Raw genomic sequence first — 19568 nt, 5'->3', positions numbered from 1 at the left:
AATAATAGTAATAATGATAATAATAATAATTAATAAAATTCAGGCTAAGGGTTACAAGGGGACTGGAGAAAACAACAAGGAGTCCGGTGGCACCTTAATGACTAACAGATTTATTTGGGCATAAGCTTTCATGGGTAAAAACCCACTTCTTCAGATACAAGGGGACTGGAGGAGGAGATAGCAGCTAACCCCACCCAAAAGCCAAGTGGTTAGCGCACCAGGTTTCAATCCTGGCTCTGGAACAGTGCGAATAGATTAACCCTGTATAGTGAGATGGGGCTGTGCTATTTTGAGAATTTTCTGTCAGCAACAGAATCCATTCCCAGGAAAGAGCTGAACATACCAAATAAACAGATATGAGGAAGACAAATATATTGCAGAGCAGGGTTACACAGTTCAGATACATTCAAGAATCTAAAATGTGGCAGAGAAGGCACATCACTCAAGTAGCAACAAGCTACCCTCTGAAATTTGGAATAATTAGTATTTGTTTAATTAGCAGCCTGGACATTCTAGCACTGCACATTTTTGCACTGCAGTTTCTAATAAAAGACACTTAAGAAAGTCAGTGCCTTACAGAAATCTATCCCTGAAGTGCAGTCTGCGGATGCGAAAATCGGCACTCAGTGACCAGGTGCAGCACAAAAGTTAAAATGAAATAAAGGAGTGGCAAACTGTCTCTAGGGCCACATTTTCCCAAGGAGGCTCCCAGGCTCAGGTTCAGAGGCTGGGTTTGCATGAAGACACCCACACTCTGTATCTCACAGGGCAGCACAGCTGCATTGCTGGCTGTAGGTAGTGGAGGTGGACAGAACTTGGAAGCACCAACACCACGTGAAACCCAACACCCAGGGGCCCAAGGCCAAAGCCAACCTATGGCACCCAAGGGACTGCAGGGATGGACGCCCGTAGACGGGTGAAGAAAAGAACATGTCAGAGTGTGGATACAGCAAAGAGCCATGAGAACCATGTCCCAGTCTGAAAGGTGCAAACCCCAGAAGGGCAAGAAATCATTAAAGGCACCAGGGAGCAATTGGAGCTAATGGGATGAATTGAGCAAAGGGGATGTATCGGCTGAGAAAGGGCCATGTGCTAGCTTGTAACAGCTGGAACATGGTGGGTATTGGGTTCACAGTGGAAGCAAAGCGCAAGTGCTGGCTTTTAGACAGATTGGTTTGCTGGGGCTATCATGGTGTATGGAAGAGAACAGTTCAGCCTTAAACTCCCGATCACAAGGGAGTGGGACAGGGATCCCTGCCTAGAGACAGGGGGCAGCTGGAGACTCGAGTCCTCACCTGATGGAGGTGGGAAAGAGATGCAGCTATTCTGAAACTGTGACAGTCTCCCCTAGAGAAGGGTCACACACCCCAGCATAGGGTAATTGACAACTAGGACCAGACTGGAGGCAGACTAAGAAACAAGGAACCAGGCTGCAGCATCTAGGGGCCATGGAAGGGACCAGAATCAGGCTTTGCCACATCTGGTCTCCAATTCCCTTAATCTTACAAGTCCCCTCCCACTACACACTCCTCTTCCTATATAGGGCTATCAGGTTCTGACATTCCCCTCTGGTGTTATCTGGACCAGTGATCTCCTAGGTCACTCCAATCCTTGATCTGGGAGCCAGCCTTACCCTGCTCTGCTGTGAGAACACCCATTCCTGGGCTGTTCACGCACAGCCTCAGGCATGTAAGCTGCTTCTTGGATTGTGCAACCAAATGACACTAGCCAATATCTCCGGTCCCAGACAAAATCCTAGGAAGCTCCATCTTACAATGTCCAGTTATGCCCACTGGACGCTGCAAGCTTATAGGAGTTCGTCAATTTAACAAAGAAATTGATATGTACCAGGTTTGTTATCCCAAGGGGAGTCTCTGACACACTTCAAACCAAACACACTGCTTCATGTAGAATAAACAAATTTATTAACTACAAAGATAGATTTTAAGTGATTATAGGTCAAAGCACAAGAAGTCAGATTTGGCCAAATGAAATAAAAGCAAAACGCATTCTAAGCTGATCTTAACGCTTTCAGTGCCCTTACAAACTTAGATACTTCTCACCACAGACTGGCTGGTTGCCCTTCAGCCAGGCTCTCCCCTTTGATCAGTGCTTCAGTCGCTTGGTGGTGATGTCTGTAGATGGAGGTGGAAGAGAGAGGAAGAGCGTTCCACGCTCTCTCCCTTTTATCATATTCTTTCTTCCCTCTTGGCTTTGCTCCCCGTCTTCAGAGTCAGGTGAGCATTACCTCATCGCAGTCCCAACTGACCAACAGAAGAGGGGTGACTCACTTGAGAATCCAACAGATCCTTTGTTGCTGCCTAGGCCAGTATCCTTTGTTCCTGTGAAACTGGGCTGGGTTTGTCCCATACATGTCCTGATGAGGTGTGAACTGCCCCTCTGCTCTTGGAGAGTTTTTGTCTGGGCTTATGTCAATTCCCCAACTCTGGTACTTCGAGTGCAGAAGGTGGGGGCCCGCAAGGACTCTAAAAATTAATACTTGCCACTCCAGGCTTGTATTAAACTCCCAAGGTTACAGCTTTTCTTTGACCTGGAATTGGTAGATCACCCAAGTGCAAAACCCCTTCGAGAACCCAGGAGGGCGCACTTGGGAATTCCTTCCTGTGGGGTACCCTCAAGCCTTTTCACCCGCACCGGGGAAGAGCTGCGAAGAAAAACAAAGGAAATCAGCTATTGCCACTGTGATAAAGTGGGACTGTTCTTAATGTTTCCTCTGAATAGTGTGGGGGGTGCCTCAGTTTCTCCTATGCAGTTCTTAAGTATAGAGGTGGTGGGATAAGGGTGTATGATCATTGCAGAGCCCTAGCGGTCAGGTGTGTGCAGGGGTCTGGACACAGAGAATGGCCGACACCCTGTTTCCTAGCAACTGATGGCCTGGGCCCTTCCCCCCTGCAAGGTGAGAGCTAAAGGGTTGGAGAACAAAGGAATCAGGTGCCCTCCTGGCCCCAGGGAAAGGGACAGAGGAGGAGGGACTGGAGAGAGTTTTCAGTTTGATGGTGGCTGGGGAGTGGAGTGAAGTGTAGATGTGGTTGTCTGGCTCACTGCCCCCCAAAATGGACCCAGCTGAGGGGTCCCGTTCTCTGCACCTACAAGCTCTGTTTTAGACCATGTTCCTGCCATCTAATAAACCTCTGTTTTACTGCTTGGCTGAGAGTCATGTCTGACTGCGGAGTTGCGGGGCAGGACCCTCTGGCTTCCCCAGGACCCCACCTGCGCGGACTCGCTGTGGGAAGCGCACGGAGGGGCAGAGGATGCTGAATGCTCCGAGGTCAGACCCAGGAAGGTGGAAGCTGTGTGAGCTGTTTGTCCTGCAGACAGTCTGCTCACAGAAAGGAGACTTCCCCAGAGTCCTGACTGGCTTCGTAGGGAGCAGTTCCAGAGCATCGCTCGGGGACTCCGTGACAACTGGTGGGAGCGGTGGGATGTACTGAACCCCATGGATGGCGCTTCCTGCAGTAAGTGACTGGGGAGCAGTAAAACGAAGGGGAATTGATGAGGACCAGGCGTGCTGAAGGCTCAGAGAGGAGCGGTTTCGGGGGGCGGTTAACCCCTGGGAGTGTGTGACCAGCGAGAAGGACTGTGCAGTAATGGGGTCCCCCTGGGGACTGCGGCGAGCAGTCTCAGGAGCGGAGGAGCCTGCGGCTTGGCCCTTGGAGAGAGAAGGACTTTTGCAGTAACAGGGTTCCCCTGGGGATTGCAGCGAGCAGTCCCAGGGGCGGAGCAGTCTGCAGCTCGACCCTGGCAAAGAGGTGGTGACCTCGAGAAGGGCTGGCACACTAGGGGGTCTCCCTGGAGACCGTGGGGAGCTGAGAGCACACAGGCCTGTGAGTCCACAACAACTTGGGAAGAGCGGAGTGATGGCCTGTCACCGTCTCCTTAAGAAGGACATTGTAACCCTGTGCAGAAAGAGAGGGTTGAGCATTGGAAAGTTCACCAAAGCACAGTTAATCGTGCAGCTGGAGGAGGATGACCGCTCTAAGGGACAGATTCCTGACCCCAACTGGGACTATAGCAGGATCTGGGAGCAGCTGGAGCGGGAGCCAGGCATCGCCAAGACTCCAGTCCACGACCAGACGAGGGTCTTCACGATCAGGTTGCCCATCGGGGGATCGGAAACGGACGGGATTGGAGCTGAGTCCGAGAGAGCAAGAGGACCGTGAGAGACAGCGAGAGTCCAGGAAAGAGCTGCAGAAGCAGCAGCAGCATGAACTGGCGATGGTGGAGAGGAGAGGCATAGGGGACCTCCCCGGGGTGAGTGGGGATAGACCCCGGGGGGCCATCTCCGCAGGGAACCTCGAGACTAAATTGCTGCCCCTGGTTAAGGAGGGGGGGGATGTGGATGCCCACCTCACTGCCTTTGAGCAGGCTGGAGATTTGAACCAGGGGGACCCTGCGGAAAAGCCCCGGTGTCTAGCTCCCTTGCTGGGTCCCAAGGCCATAGACTCCGTCAGCCAGATGGGTGGGGAGGTGGACAGGCTCCCACTCCTGGTCCCAACCTATATGTCTGTGTGGAGTTTCCTGGGGTCAGGCCCCTTGGACCTCCAGTGGAAGCGGAAGGTGATGGTCAATGGGGAGACATTCCTGGGGTAGCGAGATCCTGAGACAGAGAGAACTGTTGTCAGGCCCCGGGTGGTGCAGCCTCAGATGCTGAGGGGCTGTGTGAGCTGGGTGAGGGTCCCAGGGATGAAGCCCCTCGCCCTGCCTATGGCCCAGATCCCTGTGCAAACCCAGGAGGGGTGGGGCTGGCTGGTCGTTGGGGTTCCCCAGGATACCAGCTGTGAAACCCTGTTGTGGGGTGACTGTGTCTCTTTGGGACAGGATCCAAGCCCTGCTTCTGTAACTGCCAAGGGTTTGAATTTGAATCCAGGGAACCAATCGGTGGAGAGGGAAATGGTCAGTGAAAATGCAGATGACCTGGCTGGCAGCAGGGAGGAGCTGCTAGGATCAGGCTACCTGCCTGCCTGTAACCAGACCCCTGGGGCTGGGTGGGACAGAGAGATGCTCCCCGCCCCCCTTGCACACCAGAGTGGGGACTCTCACTGGCTCTGATGCAGTGAGGAAAGCAGTGGCCTACCCACACTGGGACAGCAAGGGCAGCGCTGAGCATAGTGGGAGCTGAGACCCCAGCTGAGTGGGGCGAGACACAGGCAGGGCAGGGCATCTGTTGGGAGTGGCAAGGTGCTTGGTAAGGGAAGTTTGGATGAGCCTAGGCAGCCCTGTGAGCTGATGGCTTTGTCTAGTCAGCAGGGTGGGAAGGCGAGGAGAGTGGAAGGTGAGTGTCCCTGGACCTTACCTGTTAGCTGGCTGGAGAATTGTGAGTGAAGGAAACGTGCCTGTGTCTGTCAGGGGTATTGACTTGCCTATGGAGGGAGCTACCCTGATCTCCAAGCAGTTGTCTGTGACCAGCCTTGTGTGCTGGGACAAGGGGAATGAGATTCCAAGCTGTGGGTCTGGGAAAGGAGAAAGTGTGTCCGGCTCTTCATAGAATCATAGAATCATAGAATATCAGGGTTGGAAGGGACCTCAGGTGGTCATCTAGTCCAACCCCCTGCTCAAAGCAGGACCAATCCCCAATCAAATCATCTCCTTTGTCTGTGGAGCAGGCTGTGATGGTTGAGACTAGTGCAGTTGTCTCAGAGTTGGTTCTGGATTCAGCTAAAGCCCAGGAAGGGAAGGGTCCTAAGTTTGTGTCCGCTCGGGAGAATGGCCCCGTAACTAGGTCGCATCCAGTCAGTGTCTCTGTAAAATCCCAGAGCCCAGACAATACTGGTGCTTGTATTTTGCCTGTTGCTCGTGTGTGGCAAAGAGAAGGAGAAGGCTTCTGACCTTTTATCAAGGAAGTCTGTAAATTTGCCTGAAAGGGGGATTGTGTAGGAATCCGCCTGATGGGCCAGAGGTAATTCTGGATGTAAGGGAGACCCAGAAAGAGTCTGTTGTTGCTCAGAAAAGTGTTCCTCTAGAGCAAGCCCTAGGTAAATAGGGTAAGAGCAGAATTTCTGTGAGGGGTGAATTGTTGCATAGACAAGCCCTAGGGAAAGGAATCCTCAGGGAGTCTTTGCAAGCAGTTGACTGCAACTGAAGGGTGTGAAAGTGATTTAATCAAGAAACTTTCAGTTCCTAATAGCCAGAAATGTTCTGTTGTGAATGGATCCACTGACTTTCCTGTTGAAAGATCCAGTGTGGAGAGCTTTGCAAAGGTCTCAGATGGAATGAAAGCTGTTAAGAAAGTTAAACCGTCCTATAACCAAGTGGCTGTGTTTGGCCAGCTTGTTGGGGAGACAAGGTTGTTGAGAAAGGGATGTCTCCATGCTAGTTCTGTAAGTGAACAGTATGTGGCCCAGGTCAAGAGGAGGCTCTTAACCAAGAGAGCCCGAATTGCAGGCCTCCAGACTGGAACACTGGGAGAAGACCCAATCCCAGTTTGACCACCTGGGGTTTTGGGGTGGCCAAAGGGCACAGGCCGCATAAACCTTCCCACATGCGGCCTGCAAGTGCTATTGACCACCCCCGACCTAAGGGAGAGCATGAAACTGGAAGGGCCTGGTGTAACTCCCACCAAGGAATGGGAGAGATGCTGGGGCATCCATGGGAACGTTGGTGGGTTCGAACTTCCCCAGGTCACCGGCTAAAGTGACCCCGCTCAGTTCGATCTCGAAGGGGGGAGAGATGTGACGAAGTGGGACTGTTCTTAATGTTTCATCTGAATAGTGTGGGTGTGCCTCAGTTTCTCCTATGCATTTCTTAAGTAAAGAGGTGGTGGGATAAGGGTGTATGATCATTGCAGAGCCCTAGCGGTCAGGTGTGTGCAGGGGTCTGGACATAGAGAATGGCCGACACCCTGTTTCCTGGCAACTGGTGGCCTGGGCCCTTGCCCCCTGCAAGGTGAGAGCTAAAGGGTTGGAGAACAAAGGAATCAGGTGCCCTCCTGGCCCGGGGAAGGGACAGAGGAGGAGGGACTGGAGAGAGTTTTCAGTTTGATGCTGGCTGGGGAGTGGAGTGAAGTGCAGATGTGGTTTTCTGGCTTACTGCCCCCCAAAATGGACCCAGCTGAGAGGTCCCGTTCTCTGCACCTACAAGCTCTGTGTTAGACCATGTTCCTGTCGTCTAATAAACCTCTGTTTTACTGGCTGGCTGAGAGTCACGTCTGACTGTGGAGTTGGGGGGCAGGACCTTTTGGCTTCCCCAGGACCCCGCCTGGGCGGACTCGCTGTGGGAAGTGCACGGAGGGGCAGAGGAGGCTGAATGCTCTGAGGTCAGACCCAGGAAGGTGGAAGCTGGGTGCCCTGCAGACAGGCTGCTCACAGAAAGGAGACTTCCCCAGAGTCCTGACTGGCTTTATAGGGAGCAGTTCCAGAGCATCGCCCGGGGACTCCATGTCAGCCACCAGCTAATTAAACAACATGCACACAAACCTCTTAAAAACACAAAAATCCAATTCTGTTCTTTAAAAAGGTCAATTTTATAAATAAAAAAAGAAGAAAATACATCTGGGACTTTGGCTTTTGCTAAATTTAAAAAAACACAACAAGGATTAAGCATTAAGAATAGCTTTCTTAAGGTCCAGCTTAAAGGTTACAAGCAAAACAAAAGCACTTGGGGTTAGCACAAAAAAATTGAAAGCCATAAAAAAAATAAAAGGGATAAACCTATTAGCATCTTCCTAAACATGTCCTAATCTATTTAACTATCTGAAGTTTTAAATGAGTAGTTTCTAGTTATGATACTGATGATTGTTCATGCCTGGCCCAAGCTTCTCACAGCATAATTGCTCCCTGTCTGCCTCTCCCTGAAAACGACAACAAACAGACAAAAGGGAAGTCTTTGTTTCAATTTAAAAAGTTCTAGCCTTCCCATTGGCTCTTTTGGCCAGTTGTCCACTCACTTCCTTTTACCTATGCATAGCAGTAAGACTTTTTAACCCTTTACAGGTAAAGCAATTAAATAACAGCAGCTAAAAGGGATTTTATAGCTACTGGCATGCTGGGTGTCCATAAAAGGGAGCTACCCCCCACACACACTTTCATTTATCACAGCTTGTTTTAAGCCATGAGGACACATTTTCAACCTCATAACTATATACATGAAATTACAACCTATAACATTATTATAACAACAGTGCTCAGTGCATCATGAGCCTTCCGAAGACACCCGACATGACAAACTTTGCACTGGATACCACACAATCATATTATAAGGATGAACATGGGGGTGTAGGGTGTTCCCCTGAGGTACAGAGTGTCACACAGGTTTACTGCAGATCCATTTTCTCAGAGAGCTGCAGCTGGAGCTGCTGACTGTGAGGTCTTCGTCCAGGTACACGCAGTCTGCTCCTCCTTGTATTTCAAACCTGTAACCCAGAAACAATTGGAGCTAGAGTCAGTGTGTGCCAGGTACAGACCAGGGGAGACACCCCAAGTCAGGGAGGGGAGCTGCTGCACTCACAGCCCCTCAGGATCCCCCTCCCTGCAGCAGCACCGGGCCCACTCCCAGCAGGAGGGGAAGTTAAAGCAGCAAGTGGGGCATTTCCATCGCATCTGACCTAACACGGAGAAAAAGACTCACCGATGGTCAAACTCAGTCCCGTTGGCCCCTTTCCAGACCGGGCCTGCGTCCTTCCAGAGGCCAATCCAGTGGTCCAGTTTGCCTTTGTAGGGCAGCAGGGAATCCTTAGAAACCCAATAAAAGCAATCAGCTGTGTTAGACCCTGACTCTGCTGCTCCCCACCTTGGGCAGCAGGGGATTCATAGAATCATAGAGTATCAGGGTTGGAAGGGACCTCAGGAGGTATCTAGTCCAACCCCCTGCTCAAAGCAGGACCAATTCCCAACTAAATCATCCCAGACAGGGCTTTATCAAGCCTGACCTTAAAAACCTCAAAGGAAGGAGATTCCACCACCTCCCTAGGTAACACATTCCAGTGCTTCACCACCCTCCTAGTGAAAAGGTTTTCCCTAATATCCAACCTAAACCTCCCCCACTGCAACTTGAGACCATTACTCCCCGTTCTGTCACCTGCTACCACTGAGAACAGTCTCGATCCATCCTCTTTGGAATCCCCTTTCAAGTAGTTGAAAGCAGCTATCAAATCCCCCCTCATTCTTCTCTTCTGCAGACTAAACAATCCCAGTTCCCTCAGCCTCTCCTCATAAGTCATATGTTCCAGTCCCCTAATCATTTTTGTTGCCCTTCGCTGGACATTTTCCAATTTTTTCACATCCTTCTTGTAGTGTGGGGCCCAAATCTGGACACAGTACTCCAGATGAGGCCTCACCAATGTCGAATAGAGGGGAACAATCACATCCCTCAATCTGCTCGCTATGCCCCTACTTATACACCCCAAAATGCCATTGGCCTTCTTGGCAACAAGGGCACACTGCTGACTCATATCCAGCTTCTCGTCCACTGTCACCCCTAGGTCCTTTTCCGCAGAACTGCTGCCTAGCCATTCGGTCCCTAGTCTGTAGCTCTGCATTGGGTTCTTCCGTCCTAAGTGCAGGACTCTGCACTTGTCCTTGTTGAACCTCATCAGATTTCTTTCAGCCCAATCCTACAATTTGTCTAGGTCCCTCTGTTTCCTAGCCCTACCCTCCAGCGTATCTACCACTCCTCCCAGTTTAGTATCATCTGCAAATTTGCTGAGAGTGCAATCCACACCATCCTCCAGATCATTTATGAAGATATTGAACAAAACCGGCCCCAGGACCGACCCTTGGGGCACTCCACTTGACACCGGCTGCCAACTAGACATGGAGCCATTGATCACTACCCGTTGAGCCTGACAATCTAGCCAACTTTTTACCCACCTTATAGTGCATTCATCCAGCCCACACTTCTTTAACTTGCTGACAAGAATACTGTGGGAGACCGTGTCAAAAGCTTTGCTAAAGTCAAGATAGTCCACTGCTTTCCCCTCATCCACAGAGCCAGTTATCTCGTCATAGAAGGCAATTAGATTAGTCAAGGCGATTAGATTAGTCAATTAGATTTCTAGAGGCCTCTTCCATTGTTATTGGGTGAAGGGATCAGATAAGTATTAACCCTTCACCTTCCCCGTCCTCTTTTTGGGGGCTGTGGCGATCAGATAAGTATTAACCCTTCACCTTCCCCGTCCTCTTTTTGGGGGCTGTGGCATCCACTGGGTGAAGCAGGAATTGAGCTGCAAAGTCGCTGTCTGCCCAGCAGCCCCTTCTCAGAGCACAGCAGGGCCAGGAGGGGGAGGGAGATGCAGGGGGAGGGCAGACAGATCCCTGCCACCAAGAGCAGGTAAGTTGAGGGGAGGAGACAGAGCAGGCCTCTCCTTCAGCTGGATTCCCCCCACCACCCCCAGGTTCTCACCCCCTGCAGCCCCAGACAGCCCGTCGGCTGGGAGCTGACTGAGCTGGCCCAGCCCTGCACAGGGTGAGTCTCCCTCTGGGGCTCTGGCAGATGCAGGATCAAGGTGGCTGGAGCCCCAGGTCCAGCCAGGATTCAGCTGCCAGAACCGCAATGACTCTGGCCAGCCGCCCAGCCTGGGAGGCATCCAGGCTCCTCTCTACCCTACAGCGGCTGACCCCAGCCTGACTCTAACCCTGTCTGTTGTGCCGGCAATCGGTGGGCTTGGCACAAAGCATCTGTGCTCTCACCAGATCCTGCAGATTATCAATCCCGGCCAGGGAGGCACCATGTGAAGAGCAGACGCTCTGGCTGTAGGTCCAATTCCCTGAAGCATTAGAAAAATGGTAACATTCCCCCTGGATCCCGATCCAGCCATCCGGGCAACAGGAGGCAGCAGGGGGACATCGAGAAGAGCGCTTAGATTTTTCCACTAAAAAATAAAAAAAGAGAGAGAGAAACCAGGGTGAGAGATCGTCCCTTCTCTTGTCTCTCTGTGGAGAACAAGCAGGAACAGAAACACAGGAACGGCCAGACCAGATCAGACTAGTGGGGCTGACGGCTGATCTCTGAGAGCAGCCAGCACTACCTGCTTCAGAGGGAGGGCAATGCACCCCCTAGTGGGCAGTGGTGGGATAGCCGGCCCCAGGGAACATTTCCCCCAAATGCGTTCAGAGGATGCCTAGGCCCCAAAGCAGGAAGGTTCATATTCCTTCTATATGTATCTTGATTCAGAGAGAATAACCTGCACGGAGGGGTCAGGAGGACACTTCTGTGTGTCAGTGGCTGGCTCACGGCCTGAAGCAGGAGGGTTCGTACCCCCTAGACACTGAACCCTCTCCAGGATTACTCTGGATAGTCTCATTATCCATGTCAAGGGCCAGTCTTTTTATGAATCCTGCTGAGCTCTGGGCCTCAGTAACATCTTGTGGCAGTGATTTACCTTGGGCACAAGGCTGCTAGTTACAGATTTAATGCAACTGGAGACAGAGAAAAACGTTTAACAGTGGTGTGGTATTTCAATCAATTCCACGGAATGGCCACTAGGGGGAATCAGACACCAATGAGTGGGAGTGACCTGCCAGATTTTCTTGCTCCCAAAGACCATTTCAATCTTAAATCTGTAACTAGAATACTTTGAGGGTCAACAAGTATGTGGACAAGGGGGATCCAGTGGATATAGTGTACTTAGATTTTCAGAAAGCCCTTGACAAGGTCCCTCACCAAAGGCTCTTAGGCAAAGTAAGCTGTCATAGGATAAGAGGGAAGGTCCTCTCACGGATCAGTAACCGGTTAAAAGATAGGAAACAAAGGGTAGGTATAAATGGTCAGTTTTCAGAAGGGAGAGAAGTAAATAGTGGTGTCCCTCAGGAGTCTGTACTGGGACCAGTCCTATTCAACGTATTCATCAATGATCTGGAAAAAGGGATAAACACTGAGGTGGCAAAATTTGCAGATGATACAAAATTACTCAAGATAGTTGAGTCCAAATCTGATTGTGAAGGGTTACAAAGGGACCTCACAAAACTGGGTGACTAGGCAACAAAATGGCAGATGAAATTCAATGTTGATAAATGCAAAGTAATGCACATTGGAAAACATAATCCCAACTATGCATATAAAACGATGGGGTCTAAAACGATGGGGTCTAAATTAGCTGTTACCACTCAAGAAAGATCTTGGAGTCATTGTGGATAGTTCTCTGAAAACATCCACTCAATGTGCAGTCAAAAAAGCAAACAATGTTGGAAATCATTAGGAAAGGGATAGCTAATAATAATAAGAGAAAATATCATATTGCCTCTATATAAATGCATGGTACACCCACATCTCGTATACTGCATGCAGATGTGGTTGCCCCATCTCAAAAAAGATCTATTGGAACTGAAAAAGGTACAGAAAAGGGCAACAAGAATGATTTAAGGGTATGGAACAGTTTCCATATGAGGAGAGATTAATCAGACTGGGACTTTTCATCTTGGAAAAGAGACAATTAAGGGGGGGGATATGATAGAGGTCTATAAAATCATTACTGGTATGGAGAAAGTAAATAAGAAAGTGTTATTTACTCCATCTCATAACACAAGAATGAGGGGTCACCCAATGAAATTAATAGGCAGCAGGTTTAAAACAAATAAAAAGGAAGTATTTCTTCACACAAGGCATAGTCAACCTGTGGAACTCCTTGCCAGGAGATGTAGTGAAGGCCAAGACACTAATAGGGTTCAAGAAAGAACTAGATAAGTTCATGAAGGACAGGTCCATCAGTGGCTATTAGCCAGGATGAGCAAGGATGGTGTCCCTAGCCTGTGTTTGCCGGAGGCTGGGAATAGGTGACAGGGGATGGATCACTTGACGGTAACTTGTTCTGTTCATTCCCTCTGAAGCACCTGGCACTGGCCACTATCGGAAGACAGGATACTGGACTAGATGGACCTTTGGTCCGACCCAGTATGGCCGTTCTTGTGTTGATTAAGGTTTTTTCCTCCAGGTAAAGAATACTCCTGGGGGAATTCTGCGCCACTGCGTGTGCATGGAATTCTTTGCTTCCCTGCAGAAAAATGACTGTCTGATGGGGAAGCAAAGGGAAGCTGCAAGAGAGGTCACGCACCCCTCCCCAGCAGCGTGGGTGTGTTATTTTGGGCACACGGAGCAGGAGGCAGAGAGGTAAATTGTCAGATTGGGGGAAGAGGGCTGGAGATGCCCTGGATGGAGGCTCCTACCCTGTGTTAGGCTCAGCTCCTCTTCCATGCAAGGTGCAGCCAGGGCTGGGTCATACCTGCCCCAGAAACCACCCCCAGCTGCAGGAATCTCCCCACCCCCACGCTTAGTGCCCCCATTACTCCTCAGCTGTGGGGGGAGGGGTCACTGGGACAGGGTTAAGGGTGGGGGGGTCTCCTTGCCAAAATCCTGTTTCACAGAGGCAGGCAGCCTAAGCACGCCTGCCAGATCCAGCCCCACAGGTAAGACAGGCCTTGGGTGTCGAGGGCCAAGCAGCAGCTCAGGGAACTTCTACAGCAAAAGCATCGTCCCCAGGTGATCTCGGGTACCCCCAGGGTTCAGTGGCAGCCAGGCAGGGGGTTGGCAGATCACAGGGTGCCTGAAATGGGGACTTCGGCCCTCTAGTGCCCTTTGTGGAACCAGCCCCGGTGCCTTGGCTCCCGCCACCATAAAATGGGGACAAGGACAGATCCCTGCCTCACAGGGGCTGTGAGGAGAAATCCGTTAGTGTCTGTGATGCTCTCAGGTACTACAGTGATGGGGGAAATGGAGGTGACATGAAAGAACCTAGAGAGACTCCTGTCTGACCTGACTGCTAAAGCAGAGAGGCCAGGGAGAGTGGACATGGATCTGTGAGCCATAAAGGGAAAAACTCCCCCAAACCCAGAGACTGAATCGTCAGGGGTTGGGAACTTACCTCCCAAAGGTGCTGCTAAAGCAATGATGATTACCACCAAGACCACGACTATGGCAATGAATACAGCTCGACCTTCAGATACACCTGCTTTCCTCGAGTTGCCCTTAGCTGGATCATCGGGAAGATAAAAACCCATTAATGCTCCTGGTGCTATGGAGACCAGAATTATTTACCATCAGGCTCTGATCTGACACACACCAGGTATTTATTTTCATGTCTTAAATGGTTCTGTCCCAGCTCTGGACAAAAATATTAACTCGAACTCCCATCCAGACTGCAAAGGAGAACATCACTCCCCAAATCACCACTGTGTGGTTAATTAGCTCAATTAATCCCCAAAAGGACCCTGCAGATATCAGAGGGATTCAGATATCAGAGGGTGGAGGATGATCAAGGGCCTGGAAAATCCATGACAAGAGTTTGAAAAGCCTGGAATTGTTCACCATGGAGAGGAGGTGAATGAGAGGCGACAGGATAAACAGTCTATCCAATAACAGATGGGACAGAAGGCAGACTGGGAGCTTTTGTTGGTAAAGGTGTGGGCAGTCCCTGCACACCCGCGTGTGGCCTGGTGTGGCTCTGTGGGTGCATCCCACAATTTCCCTTGATTGGCAGCAGCAGGTTTGCGTTAACAGCCCAGGGCAAAGAGATGCCAACACTCATTAAGAAAATAGCACTTCCCTTTTCAATAAGGCTTCAGGAGCAATTTCAACGAACAGTTCATATGGTCCTCACTTCAGGACCCTGAGTCAGGGATCCCAAAGTTAACATCCATAAAACCAAGTCTCAGGCTGATCAGGTTGGTCTCCTGGAGCTGGAGAGAGACCACCACCTGCTGCAGCCTGCCTGGCTTCTACTCCCCTCTCTCCTTCAGCTCCCTCTTCCTCTTCAAATAGCCCAGGCCTATGGTGGGGCAGGGCTGCCTTGAGTACACCTGTGCCAGATGTAGCCTCTTGCCTGTCCCTTAAAGGGGTAGTTATCCCCTTCCAATTGTTCTCCTTGTCTCATAACACAAGAACAAGGGGATATTCAATTAGATTAAAAAGGTGGGAAAGGAACTATTTTTTCCAGCCAATGTATAATTAGACTGCGGAACTCATTGCCACAGGAAATTGGTAAAAATCATTTAAGAAAGTTAAAAAAGGGATTGAGCATTTATATGGTTAATATGAATATCCAGAGTTGTCATAATTAACAACCAAAGCCTGGCAGGAACTTTGGAGGAGCACCTGCATCCCAGGGAGAGTAAATTTAGGAACCCCCCGCTAGAGTTCAATCTTAGCAAATCCTCTTCCCTAGTGCCCAGAACCACATCTGGGGGCATGATAAATTCACTGGCAAAACACAAATGAATGTGTTGTGGCCACAGGCGGCTAGACCTGCTCCTCGCCATGCACGAAGGCAGGGCTCTGCGTGTGTAATGAGTGCATACACCTCAACTCACACACTGGAAGGACAAACAGAAGGAAAGAGCAGTGACAGGAGCGACCCAGGGAGACGTGAGCCAAACGTTTTCCAAGGGGCAGAACATGTGCAGTCCTAAAAACCATCTGTGCAGCTGCCACACAAGAGAGCATGTGCAGCAGGAGCTGAGTCCATTGGAGGAATACAGCCTCTGCTGCACAGGGTGGGGGCTGGGGGGAGGAGGAGGAAAGGCATCTCCTCTCTCCAGCCTGTTCCTAGGCAGGGAAGCTCCAGTTACCTGGTTCTCCTCCATTCTCCATCTTTATGGAGCCGTTAAGAGGCTGCTCAGAGGGATCTGCTTCTGCTCCCTCCGGCATCTCTCCTCTCAGTGAGGCAGCGGTGGGTGCTGGGCTCTGATCAACTTGGAGCCAGCTGCAAGAAATTGCTCTTTGCAGTCATGGCAGAGTCAGTTCCAGTCAGCTGCAGTGTCCCTGGTTTTGGCTCCTGTCATAAACATAAAGGAAAGGGTAACCACCTTTCTGTATACAGTGCTATAAAATTCCTCCTGGCCAGAGGCAAAACCCTTTCTCCTGTAAAGGGTTAAGAAGCTAAGATAACCTTGCTGGCACCTGACCAAAATGGCCAATGAGGAGACAAGATACTTTCAAAGCTGGAGGGGGGGGACGGACCACAAAGGGTTTGTCTGTCTATGTGATGCTTTTGCCAGGAACAGATCAGGAATGCAGCCTGACAACTTCTGTTAGTTAGTAAGTAATCTAGCTAGAAATGCGTTTTAGATTTCCTTTTGTTTAATGGCTGGTAAAATAAGCTGTGTTGGATGGAATGTAGATTCCTGGTTTTGTGTCTTTTTGTAACTTAAGGTTTTGCCTAGAGGGATTCTCTATGTTTTGAATCTGATTACCCTGTAAGGTATTTACCATCCTGATTTTACAGAGGTGATTCTTTTACCTTTTCTTTTAAGAACCTGATTTTTTCATTGTTCTTAAGATCCAAGGGTTTGGGTCTGTGTTCACCTGTACAAATTGGTGAGGATTTTTATCAAGCCTTCTTCAGGAAAGGGGGTGTAGGGCTTGGGGGATATATTGGGGAAAGACATCTCCAAGTGGGCTCTTTCCCTGGTCTTTGTGTAAGACGCTTGGTGGTGGCAGCATACTTGTTCAAGGACAAGGCAAAGTTTGTACCTTGGGGAAGTTCAGAGTGGGGAAGGAACCTTGACAGCTCCTCTCCCAGCTGACCTAGAATCTGCAATGACGCAGTCAGGACAGCACAAGGGTCAGTGGGTTTGTTTGTGGTGTCCCATCTTCCATTCATCATAACAAAAGCCCAGAGCTAAGAATAGTGTAGTAACCAATACCCTTCTCTGTCATCAGGCCCCTCATAGAAGATTCCCCATTTCCTCTCACTCCTCAATTCGGAGCTGGGCAGTGGAGGGATGCACTGACGCTGGGTGTGGTGTGAAGGCAGGGATGTGCACATGCCTTCTATGTCTGGAGCGCACGGGAACACAATGCAGAACTGCACCGGCAACTCTGGGAACTTGGAGGGGGGGGTGAGTTTGAGATGCAGCTTTGGGAGGGGCACAGACACAGCACCTTGGAAGGACTCTAAGGGACAGAGTCTCCCCTATCCTGCCCGTTGGATAAGAATCAGTGGTTTAAAATTTGATTTTTTTATTTAAATAAATACTGTTTTAAAATTAAACTTGAAATAATGACAATCTATGTTAAGGCTTAAACCTACTATAATCCATTAAAATCATTTACATTAAATTAAACAGAATAAAATTCCAGCAGAACATGTTTGCTGATGAAGTCTTGAAGAAAGTCAAACCACTGAACTGGTGTCAGTCACTGGCTAAGGACCAGTGACAGTTTGTTAAAGCAGCTTTGGACAGCAGTAACCTCTTGTGCAGGTACAGAGAGACCATTTTCTTCATTTCAGTTTATTCAAAGTTAAGAAACTGATTGGGAGTTGATAAAGCAGGAAAGCTTGTTTTGGTCTTCCAATCTATGGATGAAAACTAGGTGTGAGAAGATGAGGGGAGAGATCAGAAAGATCTTCTAAAGAATCAAGTATCTATATAAATTTATATAAATCTCCCCACTGTATTTTCCACGGTATGCATCCAATGAAGTGAGCTGTAGCTCCCGAAAGCTTATGCTCAAATAAATTGGTTAGTCTCTAAGGTGCCACAAGGACTCCTTTTCTCTTTCCACTAGGTGTCAGAACTACACAGCACACGCCCCTCCTTAATCAAGAGCAGAATTATGTTTTAGGTGACTCGAGTAGTTGCAAGGACACTGCAAACCCTAATGGATTATCCATTCTTTGCACTTATACAAAGCCAGTCATTCACAGATCCCAAGGTGCTTTGGGTGAGCCCCTCTCCCCGTCCCTCCCCCCCGGGCCACCCCTCTTCCCCCCTTCCTTCCCCCCTGACGGCCCCTCTCCCCCTCGCTCCCCCCCAGGCCACCCTTTCCCCTCCCCCCCCGAGATGGCCCCTCTCCCCCTCGCTCCTTCCCTCCTTCCTTCCTTCCCCGTGGCCGCCCCTCCCCGCAGAGCCACCCCTCCCCTCAGGGCCGCCCCTCTCCTCCTCTCCCATCATGGCTCCCCCTCCCTTCCCTCTGCCTGCCTGCCTGCCTGCCTGCCTCCCTCCCTTCCCAGGGCCACCCCTTCCCTGAGGCTGCCCTTCTCCTTCTCCCCAGCACCACTCCTCTCCCCCTCCCTCCTTCCCCTCAAGGCTGTCCCTTATCCCCCCATCCCCAGAGCCGCTCCTCTCCTCCCTCCCTCCCCAGAGCTGCCCCTCTCCCCCTCCCTCCTTCCCGCCACCCCTGGGGGCCACCCCTCTCTGCACCCCGGGGCTTGCCCTTCTCCCTCTCTCCCCCACAGGCCACCCGTCCCCCCGGGGCCATCCCTCTCTCCCTCCCTCCCCGGGGCCACTCCAGGACTGGGTCTCTTCCCCCACACCCAGGCCTGCCTTCCTGCTCCCAGTATCTGGGTGGCTGGGTCTCCCCCTCAGCTAAAACAGCTGCTTACCGACTCTTGGCGCACGGGAGGACGTGACCATAGGGGTTCACTGCCTTGATACAGCTACTTCCCCAAAGCACTTCTCACAGCTCCAAAGAGTTTCTGCCCTTCCCAGCAGTTCCCCTTTTATTTATATGTCCAGCCCAACTCATTTCTGGGTCGCTGCCCTGTGGGGTTTGCAGGTCTCTGGCCTAGTTTCCTGCTCCCTGTGCACCATGATACTGTCGTCCCCCCCAATCCCTCTGCTATGTACTGTATATATACACACACACACACACACGGACACAGTATATGTGTAAGCAGTGTCAGGATGAGCTCCACCCTGACATCTGCTGGTGAGGTGTGGCAAGTTGTGGAAAAGAACTTCAGGGGCTGATCTCATTTGCATAGGCACACCCACCCCGCCTAGAATGAGGCCATAGCTGCCCAAATGGTCACTTTGGCTGCTGTGGGATCCCCAGTGTCTCTGTTATTGAGGCAGGAAGAATAAATTGTTATTACCCTGATTATGGGAACTGTGCTTGGAACTGTACTTGGCCTTTTGTTATGATGGAGGGACTCACCATCAACTAAGTAGCACTCGCTAGGCAAGGGTCATGGGTTCCAAAACTCTGTGAATTGAGAGAGGTTGGGACAAGTATTAATACTTGGTGGTATGGGCCCCTTGGTGAGGGCCTTACATGCTAATTGCACTTCCTCCTCTCTCCACTGTGGAATATCAGAGCTAATTTTGATTTCATTAGAAATCTAGTTACAGGCTGCTGAGCTCACTTGGGGCTAATAGTGCACCAGCACTGAGGCTCCCCTACTACAAGCTGAATTCACCAAAGAGCTGAACTGACTAAGAGCTGAAATCACTGAGCGTTGTGTTAAGTAATGGGGGAGTCTGAAGATATATTGTGGAGCAGTTTGCGGGACGGCTGGAGTGCCTTGTGGACAGGCTGGTGGAGCAGTTCGTAGGACGGCGGGAGCGGCTGGTGGGACATGGAGCAGTTCGTGGATTGGCTGGTGGAGCAGTTTGTGGGACGGTGGGAGCGGCTGGTGGGCCGCAGAGCAGTTCGTGGATCGGCTGGTGGAGTAGTTCGGGGGACGGCGGAGCTGCGTGTGGGCCGCAGAGTGGAGCTGAGCGAAGCAGTTCGTGGGGCGGCTGGTGGAGCGGAGCGAAGGCCTATGGAGCTGTGGGGCGGTCAGCTTCAGATCATGTAAGGTGCCTCTTACCTCAGCCCCCATCTCCACCCAGGTTGGGAGGTAAAGCTCTGTAGATAAACTTTTGAACTCTGGGGCTGCCCTGACCAGAGACAGAGAC

General features: G+C 50.7%; 1 protein-coding gene across 1 annotated transcript; it reads right to left on the bottom strand.

Annotated features, from left to right (window-relative positions):
• Nucleotides 1–7456: 7456 nt before the first annotated feature.
• LOC144274545 (C-type lectin domain family 2 member D-like) lies at nucleotides 7457–18667 on the bottom strand. The gene is made up of 6 exons (XM_077833423.1): nucleotides 18272–18667; nucleotides 15513–15718; nucleotides 13811–13918; nucleotides 10644–10825; nucleotides 8584–8687; nucleotides 7457–8368 (listed from the first exon to the last, which is right to left on the bottom strand). Exons 2-6 carry the CDS (start codon nucleotides 15589–15591, stop codon nucleotides 8260–8262), a joined length of 582 nt encoding a protein of 193 aa, XP_077689549.1. The 5' UTR covers nucleotides 15592–15718; nucleotides 18272–18667; the 3' UTR covers nucleotides 7457–8259.
• Between the last annotated feature and the right edge of the window lie 901 nt (nucleotides 18668–19568).

The sequence above is a fragment of the Eretmochelys imbricata genome, chromosome 14, assembly GCF_965152235.1.
Source record: "Eretmochelys imbricata isolate rEreImb1 chromosome 14, rEreImb1.hap1, whole genome shotgun sequence".
Taxonomy (NCBI): Eukaryota; Metazoa; Chordata; order Testudines; family Cheloniidae; genus Eretmochelys; species Eretmochelys imbricata.
Note: the sequence above shows the minus strand (reverse complement) of the source record. Positions and strands in the feature narration are given on the sequence as shown.

Coding starts and splice junctions, on each gene's coding strand:
- LOC144274545 (XM_077833423.1), bottom strand. CDS start 15,591: ATGCCGGAGGGAGCAGAAGCAGATCCCTCTGAGCAGCCTCTTAACGGC. Junction 13,919..15,512: donor GGAGAATGGAGGAGAACCAG/GTAACTGGAGCT, acceptor CCGATGATCCAG/CTAAGGGCAACTCGAGGAAA. Junction 8,369..8,583: donor GGGACTGAGTTTGACCATCG/GTGAGTCTTTTT, acceptor TCTGGGTTACAG/GTTTGAAATACAAGGAGGAG.